At 33.2% G+C, this 15,893-nt stretch overlaps 1 protein-coding gene across 1 annotated transcript; it reads right to left on the reverse strand.

The window, feature by feature from the left end:
* Positions 1–6,548: 6,548 nt before the first annotated feature.
* On the reverse strand, positions 6,549–15,893 carry LOC134723256 (uncharacterized). Its single transcript, XM_063586877.1, has 6 exons — positions 15,728–15,893; positions 9,795–9,935; positions 8,889–9,080; positions 7,498–7,612; positions 7,093–7,143; positions 6,549–6,682 (listed from the first exon to the last, which is right to left on the reverse strand). The coding sequence occupies exons 1-6, from the start codon at positions 15,810–15,812 to the stop codon at positions 6,646–6,648; spliced, it is 621 nt and encodes a 206-aa protein (XP_063442947.1). The 5' UTR covers positions 15,813–15,893; the 3' UTR covers positions 6,549–6,645.

Raw genomic sequence — 15,893 nt, forward strand, 5'->3', positions numbered from 1 at the left:
GATAAAGGAGGAATGATGACAATGTCTGTGACTCATGGAATTAATGATGGCCTTGTACAGTAGCTCTCTTGTAATTAGCAAGACTGAATATAATATCTCATTAGTCTTTGGAGTAATATACTCAACATGCATGTGTTGCTTGAAGTGTGCCATGTAGAATGCAAAGGGTAATGGCAAATTGAAGTCTACTCATTTGATGCAAAAGCATACGAGGTACGAATGCTACTACACCACCAGATGTACATTCATCCATTAATGTCTACAATGATGTTCTAGGCCGAAAGATGTTAAAATCTATAATCCTGTCACCCACAACTATCAATTTCTAGGTGAATATTATAAAAGAACCCCAGGCTTATATTTGGGATGATGGGAATAACTTCCAACTATTTGATAAAAGGAAGAACATCAGCAACAAAGCGGAACACAAAATTGTAGTATAATGCTTTTTGGTGTTTGTATCTAGATGTCCCTAAAGAAAGCGAGTATAAAGTAAGTTTGGTAAAGTGAAATCATGAAAACTATTTAGGTCAGTCATGTTTTTGTAAATAAACCACCTTAAGATTTAGGTCTAAGAAACAAGGTACCGGAATTGACAAACTAAAAGGTTGAAGAAACTATAATAATATGCTTTAATGCAGTTAATGCAGCATAACGACTAAAATAGTCAAATGTAATAAACAAATTTATTTTGTGGGAACTATAAAATGGTGAAACCGTCTATATTATTTCAGACAGGGGATTGATATACTTCATCAAATGTTACTTGCATTGTACCAGCACAAATATGATTTCACGCAAAATCTTTTGGGATACATATAAGTTAGAAACTCGTATTTGTCTGGTTTTTTTTTTAGAGATGACTCTTTTTGTGGAATCTGATCTAATGGGGTAGTTGGGTTCATTTGACATTTACAGATATTAATTTTTATGCATCCCCTACGATAGTAGAATGGCATAAGGTTTTCTGGTCCGTTCGTCCGTCTGTCCCGCTTCAGGTTAAAGTTTTTGGTCAAGGTAGTTTTTGATGAAGTTAAAGTCCGATCGACTCCAAACACATGTTCCCTATGATATGATCTTTCTAATTTTAATGCCAAATTAGAGTATTAACCCCAATTTCACGGTCCACTGAACATAGAAAATGATAGTGCGAGTGGGGCGTTCGTATACTGGGGAAACATTCTTGTTTTAAATCATATCCTCACAAACCAATAAGCCTATTTAATTCAACCTTAGTAGAAAATCATTTTTAAGCATCTGGCTTTCAGAAATCACGCTGCTAGATAAAACGAACTGTACATTTATTATTAATAGTTATCAAAGATAAAACGAACTGTACATTTATTATTAATAGTTATCAAAGGTACCAGAATTATAATTTAGCACGCAAGACGCGCGTTTCGTCTACATAATACTCATCATTGACGCGCATATCAAAATATTTATAAAGCCAAACAAGTACAAAGTTGAAGAGCATTAAGGATAAAAAATTCCGAAAAGTTGTACCAAATTAAAATTTCCTCAATCAAGTTTTTGAAAACTATCAAAGCATTTTTGTTTTGATTTGATTTGATTTGTTTGCAGAATGTTATAACTTATGTTGATTCCACTTTCCAACTATCATGGTCATTGTTGCTTTCAGTATCAATAGCACATTGTCCTGATTCTACTTCATCCATTTATCGTTGATCAGTATTTGCATATAACTGACATTAACGGTTGATATTGTGTACTATGATTATGTCAGTACATCAATTGAATATTTGAATACTTTCATCAAGCCGCTAGGTAACCCTTAAAGAGTTATGACCATGACTATTTTGAAATACATGTATCTACTATTCAATAACATTAACGATACTAATTTTACTTCACAATAAGCACAATTCTATATTATATTAAGATGTTCTTGTACTTGTTCGCCTTGAAATTGAATTTAGATGGACTATGGCTGTGTGACATTTTTACATATTTGTAGATACTGTTATCTTCATATGCTAAAAATAATCCGCATTTTGCGTAAATAGATAGTTATGTTAAAAGATATTTAGACTAATCTAAAGTTTGCTGATCGATGCTTGTGTGGTATTCAACTTCTGTTACTGTATGGAGTTTTAATTATTTGTATGATTCGAGTTAAGGGAATATCTCCACACATAATTGAGAATCATATGAGAGTTTGAATGGTTAATTAAGTTCACCGAAGTGTTGATAGTAATGAGAGGGGGGTGGGGGGAGGATATAATTCTTAGATGAAATCTTCAAACAAGGATCTGTCATAAAAAAGAGATTTTCATTTTCAGATTTACCATTGTCAACCATTTTCAATGGTCATCTGTGCATGACGTTTACATATCTTAATTCATATGTTAAGCACGTCGATAATTTCGTTTCGTGACTCTTCAAACGCAAGTTTACGGGATTTTTTTTACTTTGGATACTAGAATAATGTAATCTGGAGATTTTTTGATTGTATCTTATTTTCGACCACAGTGACGATGGTTTGATTCATGCATACCAGACCCTCAGACATAACGTCTATAGTTTGTCAAACTTTTAAATACAAACGTAAACCTTCGACCTAACCTCATTATATAATACTCATGTTTAAATTCTACCACAACAGAATAGTTGAGGTAAATAATGTCACCCGTCCTCCAATCATTCGAAATCAGGGCATATACGTGACCAGTGTCATTGTGCCAGCAGATATTGAACTGATGTTTGGTACATTAGTGTATCAGGAGTATGATGGTCAGCAAGTTTGTTGTTCGATCGGCTTGACCGACTTTTTGACCCTTGTTCCTGTCCATTCTTCATTCATTGCAATGCTTATAGGTTGTAAACTAGTATTTGTATACAAGGATTTTTAACACATTAACATGACATTTCGTTCTCGCTGACCTTCTTTTCGTGATAAGACTGCAGGCGATGGAACCCATGTCGTACCGATAGATTTGATTTGTCTCTTTGTTATGGTATTTCGTCGAAGCCGTAATCCCGTTTTTTCTTCGATCAATCACCTAATTCGGAATATATCTTGTCATGGATGTTTTACTCATTATAAGCAACATGATGTGTGACTGTAGTAAAGTACGAACTGTTTTTTTTTTAAGTAGCACTTGCTTTTTACAGGGATATTGTGTTGCTTTAGTTCAATATGTTATATCATATACTAATTCTTTAAATGTTGTGTGTTTCTGTTGGAAACTTGCCTTTTAACCTGATCAAATTAAGTAATCTAAAAGTTAATGAATAATGACAGTTGTTCGAGCTGAAGAGACAGACAAAAACTTTTTTCTGCCTGTAATCCTAAAAAACTAGGTCGTTATTTTCAAACTTTCAAATTACTTAATTTAGTCCTGTTTTATGTTTAAGGATGAAGATGCTCTAAGATAAAAAAAAAAAAAAAAAAAAAAAAAAAAAAAAAAAAAAAAAAAAAAAAAAAAATAATAATAATAATAAACAATCTCCTATAATTTGATGTCTTATTATTGGTTTGATTCATCAAATAATTTGAAGAGGATTAACACAACTAGTGTTACTAGTAAAGACGAACACTTAACCTTTCTTGAAATACCTGGTTAACAACTTTAAAGGTTTTGGCAGTATCGGTGTTGACCAATCTATAGCTTTCTTTGAAGCTGTTTGTTCAATTATTTCTGTCCTTGTCTGGATGTTGTCAGTTGTATATGGATTGTTGTCCCTCCTTTACTTTATTAAAGCGATAAATAATTATGATCGCTAAATATGGAGAAGTTATCAATACATTCTAGTACTAAGAATTCTAAAATGTTGATTGATATAAAAGTAAAACTACAAAATCTATAACATAATATGCATATGTACGAACTTAACGCTGATAATACATTAAGTGAAAAACTACGGATTATATTGCAATATTCTATCGAACTGGACAGTCGTGCTTCCATGACGGTTCACTCGAAAGTCTTGTTGAAAAACAATTATGGTCGATGTGTATGGAGAACTTATCTATACATTCTAACCACAGTGTTTTGAAACTTTCTATATGACCATATGTGTGATACAAGTATTAACCTTTAATCTTAAGGAAGTTACACAAGCTCTATAAACGTAGTTTAAAGTCTACCAATAACTGGTGTCATATGATTTGTTTATCTACAATCACTTGTTATGGATTATTCCCGGTTGTATCGCCAGTCTAATAGTCAGCACTTCTTTGTTCATGAATAACCATTATTATGGAAATAATTTTAAAAGAACTGTTAACAATTATTTTAATATTTCGAAATAATAAGGATGTTCTATTCAAGGAAAAAAATATTTAAATTTTTTTTTGCAAAAGCTTTCTAAATTTTGGGTCTTCGATGCTTTTCAATTTCGTTCTTTGTATATTCTAGACTCGCGTATGGCGTACTGAAAATTTAATAATAATACTACTAAATTCTAGTAGGAATTTACGGTGACAATGATTTCTGTCAATAATAGAAATGACATTGATATCCAAAGATCGGGTTTTTTTTTCCGGAAAGTTATTTAATTAACATTTTTTTATGTCGAGAGTCTTATATTTAATCACAACGTGGTTTTATCATTATTGTTTCTTCTATCGAAATAGAAGTGTAAACATATGACTTATTTTGGTCGTGTATTTCAGTTTTTAACCTGGATTTGTTTTCTTTCAATCGATTTATGATTTTAGAACAGCGATATAGAATTGTTACCTTTATTAGATACTGAACGAATGTTTATATGTTGTTGTTTGTCAATAAGTTAACTGATCAAACATCTAGTAACCGTTTCGTTCCATGTCTTGTTTTCTAAAATTAGTATCATCATTTTTTACCTAATTTGCACCAAAGGTTAAAATACTTGGAGTTTTTGGATGCAACGTGGCATAATTATTAATAACTTCTAGAAAAGAAACCAGAATCGATGCACATGGTCAATTAATTGGCTTACTTAGACATCCCCTTTTTTTGTACATGGATAAAACCAATATTGCATCAAAATTTACTCCAGGGCCCTCAGTTGTGGCTGCAATTACTGTCCTCTAGTTTAATTGTTCCAAAGTATATTTCGACCCTTTTTTTCCTCATACTATTGAAACAGAATTCAAAGTAAAATTTAAAAAAAAAGAGAGAAGATTCACGCTAACAGGAAGGGTGATAGAAAACTAGAGGCTCTAAAGAGCCTGTGTCGCTTACCTTGGTCTATGTGAATATTAAACAAAGGACGCAGATGGATTCATGACAACTTTGTGTTTTGGTGATGGTAATGTGTTTGTACATCTTACTTTACTGTACATTCTTGCTGCTAACAAAATCTCTATCTATAATGAACTTGGCCCAGTAGTTTTAGTGGAAAATGTTAGTAAAAATTTACAAATTTTATGAAAATTGTTAAAAGTTGACTATAAAGGACAATAACTCCTTAGGGGGGCAATTGACCATTTTGGTCATGTTAACTAATTTTAAGGTATCACTTTGCTGTACATTATTTCTGTTTACAGTTTATCTCTATCTATAATAGTATTCAAAATAATAACCAAAAACGGCAAAATTTCCAATTCAGGGGCAGCAACCTAACAACAGAATGTCCAATCCATCTAAAAATTTCACTGCAGATAGATCTTCACCTGATAAACAATTTCCCTAAGCCAGATTTGATCTAAATGCTTTGCTTTTGAGTTATAAGCCAAAAACTGCATTTTACACCTTTGTTTTATTTTTAGCCGTGGCGGCCATCTTGGTTGTATTGCAGGATCATCGGACACATTTTTCAAACAAGATACCCTAAAGGTGATTGTGGCCAAGTTTGGATTTATTTAGCCCAGTAGTTTCAGAGGAGAAGATTTTTGTAAAAGATTACAAAGATTTACGAAAAATGGTTAAAAATTGACATTAAAGGGCAATAACTCCTAAAGGGGTCAACTGACCATTTTGGTTATTTGACTTTTTTGTAAATCTTACTTTGCTGAACATTATTGCTGTTTACAGTTTATCTCTATCTATTATAATATTCAAGATAATAACCAAAAACAGTAAAATTTCCGTAAAATTACCAATTTAGGGGCAGCAACCCAACAATGGGTTGTCTGATTCATTTGAAAATTTCAGGGCAGATAGATCTTGACCTGATAAACAATTTTACACTTTTGTCAGATTTGCTGTAAATTGTTTGGTTTTTTGAGTTATAAGCCAAAAACTGCATTTTATCCCTATGTTCTATTTTTAGCCATGGTGGCCATCTTGGATGGTTGGCCGGGTCACCGGACACATTTTTTAAACTAGATATCCCAATGATGGTTGTGGCCAAGTTTGGTTTAATTTGGCCTAGTAGTTTCAGAGGAGAAGATTTTTGTAAAAGCTAACGACGGACGACGACGACGACGACGACGACGGACGACGACGTAACGACGGACGCCAAGTGATGAGAAAAGCTCACTTGGCCCTTTGGGCCAGGTGAGCTCAAAATAGGCTAATGTAGAACTAACAAATGAATTAATTTTGTGAACAATATTTTCCTTTTATAAAAAAAATGGTTCGCACAATGTATGTCAAAAAACATAAGCGTTCATCTAGTTTTTTTTTCCTTTTAAGAATCACAACCAATTTATGTTTTTATTATTTCTTTGAAAAGTACCACCATAGCCAGCTGAAATCAGGTGTTGATGTGACGAACGAATACACTTGGGGGACTGAAAGAAAAAGAAAAAGAAAAACAGTAAATGTCTTTTCTCAAAAAGGCTACATCTGAAATGTATTGCAAATTATGTAATTGTAGTTAAGTGAGCTTATGACATGATGTTTAACTTTTTAATAGTGTTCTTTACACAGGCAAAATTGTGGAATATTTAATTAAGAGGGGCGAAAGATACCAGAGGGACAGTCAATCTCATAGATTGAAAATAAAAAGACAAACAGACAAATAATAGTACAGCAGACACAACATAGATAAACAGACACTAAGCAAGACGAACACCACCAAAAACTGGGGGTGATTTCAGGTGCTCCGGAAGGATAAGCAGATCCTGCTCCGCCCGTGGCACCCGTCGTGTTACTTATGTTATTACAATTAACATGCTATGAGTGTGTTAAATTAAATTACCTTTTTCCAGGCATATTAAACCATCGGATAGAATCGTCTTGAGATATCACACTAAAAGAAAATGTTAGTATATTATGTTAAGTATGCTGAATAAATGTAGTTAGTGGCTACAGAAACAAAGCTGCATATTGGTAGTTATATCAGATGCAAAATATGTGGATATATTATTTTACTTTTGTTAGCATGTTGATTAATAGAAGTTGCATTCTAAATGTTTGTTAAAAAAAAAATTCCTCAAATTATTTTTATAATCTTTACTTAGTATGAATTCCAGTAGCTTACTATAAAGAGAAAAAAATATTGACATGAAACGTTTAAATTCCAATATTAGTCATTTGAGTTATTTATGTCCTACGTTCATGACTGTAAAAAAATCAAGATCAATCTAAGCATGTTTAAACATACATTTCACACTCTCCATGCCTCAATATGACATGATGTTCCACAACAGCATCATGCAAGGGAGGACAACTGCCGGTATTTTTTCTTTGTAGATTACTGTCAGTTGTTACGTTCCCACCTATTAATATTAGAAGATGTATAACGCAGATTTATCAAAATAAATGATGGAGACATTAAAACCATGTCATTACATAATATTTTTACATTCAAAATCATGACTTTAAGTTCAAATACTTAACTGTAGTTACCTTTTAACATTTCCTTATTATTATGTGCATGCAAAATATTCTTCAAAGAGACAATTGATGCAAAGCATACTTGGGTTAGTCCAGAGTTGAAGATAATAAAAATTGTTTTCCTAATAAGATTTAAGTGTCTATCTCTGAAACATATTTTTATATTAAGAAATCCCTCTTCGTATACAATTAAAAGATATTTAAGGTATTGAAAAGGGTCTAAAATGATCATGCACTATCAGAAATGACGGACATGAATATGTCATTCTTTCTAAAAAAAAATAAAGTACGAAATATGTTTGTGGAAATGAAATCAAACAAGACAATTTTAAACATATCATAAGAACTAAATCTGAATTCAGATCATGTGCAAAAAGTAAAATCACAAAAAATACTGAACAACGAGGAAAATTCAAAACGGAATGTCCCTAATCAAATGCCAAAATCAAAAGCTCAAACATATGAAACGAAAGGATAACAACTGTCTTATTCCTGACTAGATATGCAAACGACACCCCTATTCTAGTAAAAATAGACAATCCAAGTCGTCTTTCAAATTCAATCGTTTTTATTAATAATTTGCATGCAGAATTTCAACGTACATGCCAAGCATTATGCAAATATGTTATGTATTCAAAGTCATGCGTTTCCAATCATTTTTTGGCATTTAAATATGGCTGAAGCTATTCCTTTTTACAGCAATTAGAACCAAAAGTGCTCGTCATATCTTGCCTTGGTTGGAGTATTATCAGATTAGTGTTTATGCAAATATGTTTTTTATTCTAATCATGCTAGCATTGAAGCATTTGTATTGCGAATGTGGTTTTGGATTGGTAGTTTAATTGATGCGGTATAAGCTCAATCATGTAGTTATTATTTTATGTTTGCAGTAGTATTCTATATTCCATTTATGATTTACTCTTATTTAGTTTGCATACATATAAATACAATGACGGGATATCTTTTCTCTATAAAGAAATTATCGTGATTGATGGAATATGTAACACAGAATAAACAAAATTTGAAAATATAGTAATGAACTGACATTTTGTAAATGATTTTGAATTATGATTTACCTTATAACTTGAAATTGTAACTAACGATTGGTATGACAATAGATTAACATCAAAACCATGCTTTAACAAAGAATTTTTTTACCAGTTGTTCCTTCTGCTTCGAATTCAACTTCTGTTTCCACTGCTTCTGTTGGTTCTGTTGGTTGTAATGTCGTCTTTTCTGTACTTTTAACAGTTGTCATTGGAATGTTTTTAACCGGTGGTTTTGGTGTCTTACTGTTAACATTCGGAGGACGTCTGGTGGGATTGTAAAAATCGTTCTGTTCTATTGGATCTGTGAAGAATGTTAACAATTTCACACCATAAGCTAGTAACATATTTAAAAGTTATAGATCTCATGGATCTTTCATCAAAATAAATATGCATGCTTTATGCGTAAAGCAAGGGGTCTGTTTTAGACATTTACATATTTCATTAAAAAAGTGCTATGCAGAAAAATATATTTAAATATATATCCAAAAAATCTGTTAGCAGACATCTGATGTTGAAAACATTACCAAGAATGCATTAAATTGAAAAGAAACGTCGCTTGAACACAGTCAAGCTAATAATTATTTAAGGAATGCTCGAGAAGGAATGACTGCAATATTTTTTCTGTCTATGAAGAAATAACATAAAAAAACGTGGTGTCCACTGAATAACGCGCGTAGTGTGTTATTTAACAATGTGAAACACATGTTTTATGTTATTCCGAATAGACTGACAAAATATTACAGTTATTTCTTATAGTCAAATTCTAAATTCCATTGTAAACCGGCGTAAATCATGCAAAAACGTTGTTGACGTCATGTTCACTTGACAAAATTGTGTCTATGATATGATTAACAAAACGACGTCAGCCAATCAAAAGACGCGTTACACCCAAAATTAAACTATTGTTTAATGATTGTGTAAGTAATTGTGATGAGAATACTAAATTTGAAAAAGAGGGACGAAAGATACCAGAAGTTGGAATCACTGATAGTAACCTGTTTCAAACAGTTCGTACCATTGGCAAGTGGTGTAGTGGGTATTGAAGAATTATTTGTTGTGACATCTTCGCCAACCTCAATCTCCTCAGGAATATCAGTTGTTCCCTCCCATTCCGGTGACTTCGTTGGTGTCGTTGCTAAATGAACACCAACAAGTACTGAAAACATGAAACAAGATTTATCATTCTTAACCTCTGAATAATCAATTACATTTTGTAAATCAAAATAAATTCCAGAGGCCTTTGCTTACCAACCCTTAGACGGTCTTTATTTTTATAAATTAATTGAGTGATTTTTAGCTCACCTGGCCCACAGGTCCTCCGTCGTCGTTAACTTTTACAAAAATTTTCTCCTATAAAACTCCTGAGCAAAATTTTACCAAACTTGTCCACAATTATCATTGGGGTATCTAGTTTAAAAAATGTGTCCGATGACCCCGCCACCCAAGATGACCGGCATGGCGAAAAATAGAACATAGGGGTAAAATACAGATTTGGCTTATATCTCTGAAACCAAAGCATCTGGAGCAAATCTGACAGTGGTAAAATTGTTTATCAGGTCAAGATCTATCTGCCCTGTAATTTTCAGATGGATCAGAGAACCCGTTGTTGGGATGCTGCCCCCTAATTGGTAATTTAAGGAAATTTTGCTGTTTTGGGTTATTATCTTGAATATAATTATAGATAGCGATAAACTGTAAACAGCAATAATGTTCAGAAAAGTAAGATCAACAAATAAATCAATATGACCAAAATGGAGTAATTGTCCTCTATAGTCGATTTTTAACATTTAAAAAATGTGTCCGATGACCCCGCTCGTTAGCCAAGATGGCCGACATGATAACAAATAGTACATAGGATAAAATGCAGTTTTTGGCTCATATCTATAAAACCAAAGCATTTAGAGCAAATCTGCTGTGAATAAAATTCTTCATTAGGTCAAGATCTATCTGCTCTGAAATTTTCAGACCAATTGGACAACTTGTTGTTAGGTTGCTGCCCCTGAATTGATAGTTTTAAGAAAATTCTGCAGCTTTTGTTTATTATCTTGAATATTATTTTAGATAGAGATAAACTGTAAACAGCAATAATGTAAAGGAAAGTAAGAGCTACATATAAGTCAGCATGACCAAAGTGGTCAGTTGACCCCTTAAGAAGTTATTGCCCTTTATAGTTAACTTTTAACGATTTTCATAAATTTATTTTCCATTGTCACTTCTGGGCCACGTTCATTATAGGTAGAGATTATTGTAAGCAGCAAAATTGTTCATTAAAGTAAGATCTACTAACGCATCACCAACCACTTGTTTCACCAACACCAAAACACAATTTTGTCATGAATCCTTCTGTGTCCTTTGCTTAATATGCACATAGACCAAATGAGCGACACAGGCTCTTTAGAGCCTCTAGTTTATATTGAAAATCAATCTTTATTGTATGATGTCATATTTTGAATGTTAAAATGATTCCAAGAATATGCCTTTGATACTTATTGACACCTGTACACATTATCAAAACGCAATGATTTCGTTTAAATATTTTACTTGTAAGCTATAAAAATGCACCTTCCAATGTTTCCATATAAAGAAAACAGGAGATTCAAATGCCCCAAAAATGAAAACATACCTTTATTTCTTCAAATTTCAATAACAGCTCTTTTGGATCTTTTACTGTGATAATATATAGTTGTCAGTATCTAAACCCGTTTAACCTTTATACAAATGAACATATCATGTCAAGCTTTGGTCAGTCAAACATCACAGTGTGATAGATACATTTGTTATAATATAGTATGTACCTACCACACACTTTTCTTCACAATTTTCTTCGAATACCCCATATTTAACATACATTTGAATAATAATTGCTCCAAGGAAAGACGGGAATAGTGCAACCTATGATAACATTTAATAGGGGTCGTGTTTGAATCTTTCTTAACGGGATGGTGTGGTATGTAGTGGATTCTTCCATGCTCGCGATTTATTTCTGTGGTGGGTACCTTTTCTATGAAGTCTTTCATCTCCTGTTCTTTGATAATCTTGTCGTATAGATTTAACATATCCAGATCTTTAGCCAACCTTTCTATAACATTTTGGGTCCTCCTTCTTGCTATATTCATTAGTGGGTAACTCGGGATGATCTGGTTTCCATGGTAGTTTGGCGACATATTTATTTTCCTTAAAAGTAATGCTAGAGTTTTGGTACTCAAGCATTAGGTTTTGAACGTTTTTTGTGTTTTCATCAGAATCCGCCTCTAATCCGCTCGACTCAATTTCCCAAAATTTCTGTAAATCGCACTCCTCGGGTTTGTGCGTCAAGACATTCATCATCGTAGAGTTCCATTCTTGAGTGTTGATATCTGTGTTCAGTGGTCCTGATAGCAAATAACCGATTTTTGATTTAACAGCTGTTGGTCCGTCACCTCGAATAACTTCATCTTGTACTAAAGACCAGTAGTAGTCTGCTCCAACGAGAAGTGAAATCGAAAACTTTTCATCCTGCGTGACTGGGTGGGCAAGTTGTAATCCTCGTAAATAGGGCAAGCTGTTAATGTTTACTCGTTTCTTCATATGTATCGGTGCGGCAATTTTTGGAACAATAATTACTTCCATTCGAATTCTTTCTTTTCTTTCGGTCTCAATCGATAATGTCGCTTTCTCCAGGTTGCGTACCTCACCTTCTTTCCCGCCAAATGCAGAAATTTGCATGCTTACTACACCAGTTGGTTTGATATTGAGTTTTTCTACTAGTTCCTGAGAAATAAATGAATTCTGGGCGCCTTCATCGAATAGAATGTTAGTCATAACACTTTCATCATGGTACCATACGGGCGCAACGGCGGTTTTCAATAGAATTTCGGTATGTGCTGTAACGGCAGAATGCATAGCGGCGCTCTTTGTTTCTGTGGTACTTTGTAGCTCTTCGTTGACAGGTTTTGTTACGGCTTTATTTTCACTTGAAGTGGAGTTTTCATTCAGTAAATTATTACGGCAGATGCTACTGTGATGTTTCTTACTGCAATTTCGGCAACTGTATTTTGACCTGCATTCCGAAACCTTGTGATTACCGAAACAGTTAAAGCAAACTCGTTTTTCCTTTACGATTTGGGTGCGGGCGTTTATATCAGTGATCTTCGTACATTCATTTGGGTGATGCGGGTTTTGACAAAACAAACACGGCCTTTTAGTCTTAACGGAACTATTGTTGTTACTTTCTTTAGACCCTGTTGAACTCCATCTTTTATTTGTTGTTTCTGTGACGAACGATGCGGTGGGGATAATATCGGTTTCAATAGGATTGGCGTTAGCGGCCTCTTGGATACAAATTTCTTTCTTTATTGCTTTGCGTAAACTTGAAATATCCCAATCATCATTACCGTGGTCTCGAGTAATATTTTGTCTGACAAAACATGGCAGTTTGTTGAGTATAAGCGGTATTAATAGGCTTCCATACGATTCCTGATATCGACCCATTCCTTCTAGTTCACGTATATTACTTTCTATTGTGTCACTGAACGATTTCAGTCCCCTAATTCCGGGCGTTGGTGCAGGCAAATTTAGCAAATTTTGCATGTATGCGTTAACTATTTTGTGTTGTTGGCCGAATCTCTCGTGTAGAATTTGTATTGCTTGAATATAATTTGTATTAGTCATTTGCATTCCCGAAATACACTGGCTAGCTTCTCCATAAAGTTGCGATTTTAAATAATTAAATCGTTGCACGTCACTCAATGAAGGATTTTCATGTACGGAATTATTATAGGAATCCCAAAAGGCTGACCATTCCAGTAGATTTCCGCCGAAAGTTGGCAAGTTGAGTTTAGGCAATTTGTTATAATGACTTGACACTGTGGAGGTGGGCATGCTTGACTGGCTTAGGCTTGTTTGCTCTGAGTTGAAAATTATCTGGTTAGAATGTTCTTGCACGCTTGGGTTATTGCATATAAAATCTGATGCATTAGGGTTAAGAGCTGATTGATTTTTAGAATGACTTACTTCTTTTATGAATTTTTCTATTTTCGTTATTCCAACTTGAATATCCAACTCGTATCTGTCAACTTCTTCAATTTCTTCGTCGAGGTCTTCTTCTTCTTCAATAGATTCTAGAATCTTCTCATTGAGGTCAGACAATGTCTTCTTCTTGGTTTTGATGAGCTCCATCATGGATCTGAGGTTAATAACATCTTGATGCGGTTCTTCTGTCGGGTCTGCTTTTTTCAGTAGTTTTATTACTGCTCGTCGATGTGCGGCTCGTACTGTTTTGAGTTTAGAACTCATCTCTAGTTGTGGTTTTCGTCACGGCACCAATATCTTGAGGGTTATTCTCTTTTGTTGTGGAGGAATAATAACGTCTTGCTAGTTTAGATGCTTTATGATCGTAAGATGAAAGATATACGTAACAATAACGTTACGTTACATTAACAATAGTGTGCGCGAAAGTACGGGAAACAATTACATAAGAAAATGATAAAAAGTCTCTTGTTCTATATTCACGACAGGTTTCTTTTTTAAGATTTCAAAATGTTTACTACACAGTTAAAGAGAATGGGAAAGTTAATTATACATGTTTTGTATTGTTCAGTTAAATTCTGTTTAAGTTTCAATAATATATTTGCTCTGTAAAAAAAGAGCCGTCAAGGACTCAGTTAAACTCTTAGTGTCATAACTCATTTTAAACTGCATTCATAAAAGTAAATCAGTTAACCTCCAACTTAGATCCGATCTTCATTGAGTGTTTTTAGAGTCGTTTCTTTTTTAATTAATTTCATTTATTATGTTAGTTGTCTCTAGTTTTAGTTTTCGTGTGATGCACAACTGTATTATAACTTTGTGAACTATGTAATGTAGCTAACGAAATAACAAGACCTTCATTCCATTAGTAGACCAGACTTTTTCTTTGGCTTCAGTTTCATTGATTTTATCTTCAATCAAAAGGAATATTATTTGTTTGTTATTACCGCTAGTAATGCTTACTGCCAAATTAACAAACTTTAATTGATCTTCGATATGGCGACATTTAGTTGATCTACTGAATGAGAAGATGGTCTTTAAATTTGAACTGTACTTTCCGATTACGTTACTCAAGCCAATTTAACCGTCGATTAAAGGAAACATATGAATCACCATCATTGATATGGTCATAATAATAAATTAACTGTTTACAAAACTATGAAGTTATAAAATACTACGGCGATTCTACCTCATTAATATATTAGCTTAGCTGTATATGACGAAACTCTTAGGAATTGTTGGTCCTGAGTTCTCTATAACTTCGTAGTTTATTTGGCATTTTTAACTTTTTCTTATTCGAGCGTCACTGATGACGGTTTTGCAGACGAATCAGGCGTATGACACAATTAAAACAATTCAATCCTAGTATCTATGATGGGTTTATATATTTAAACTTGATAAATTTCAAAACGTAAATTAAATAGGAGTTCAGTATGTTTTTTTAAGCGGTATTATGAATGCTCTTCAACTTTATTCTTGTTTGGCTTTCTATCTTTTTTTTAATCTGAGCGTCACTGATTAGTCTTATGTAGAAACGCGCGTGTGGCGTATCAAATTATAAGCCTGTCACCTTTGATAACTATTGGTACGCTAAGCATGCTTTTCGTCTGCATAAGACTTAACATTGTGCTCGAATAAGGATAAAACAATCGACACGTATAACTAAAACTAACAAGTCTTTTATGTTTAACAACAGATTATCTTAATTAACAGGCTTATAACGTATATGAAACAGTAAAAATAAAATTCAATGAACTCAAGAACAGTTTAATTGGCATGGCATGTATATAGATCTTCAACTATTTCGGTTCCTGTACTTTCTTGTCTTTCAAATATTCGGCTTTGATTTTTCCTTACAAAGGCTGTATTAGAAAAGAGCTTCAATACACATGAAATTTATAAAGTGTTGTTTTTTTCTGTTTTTTTTTAATAAAAACTTACCCGATAATAAAGTTATAATTCTAAGCATCCCTTTCAAATTTTGATATGAAAATGTCCTTAGTATTCTAGAACTGGTAGAAAACATTCTTAAAATTTGATTTATATTTATCTTCTATTTGACAAATGTTCCCTTCAGTCGGTAGAACAGTATGACAACCCGTCTTAA

The sequence above is a fragment of the Mytilus trossulus genome, chromosome 6, assembly GCF_036588685.1.
Source record: "Mytilus trossulus isolate FHL-02 chromosome 6, PNRI_Mtr1.1.1.hap1, whole genome shotgun sequence".
Lineage (NCBI taxonomy): Eukaryota > Metazoa > Mollusca > Bivalvia > Mytilida > Mytilidae > Mytilus > Mytilus trossulus.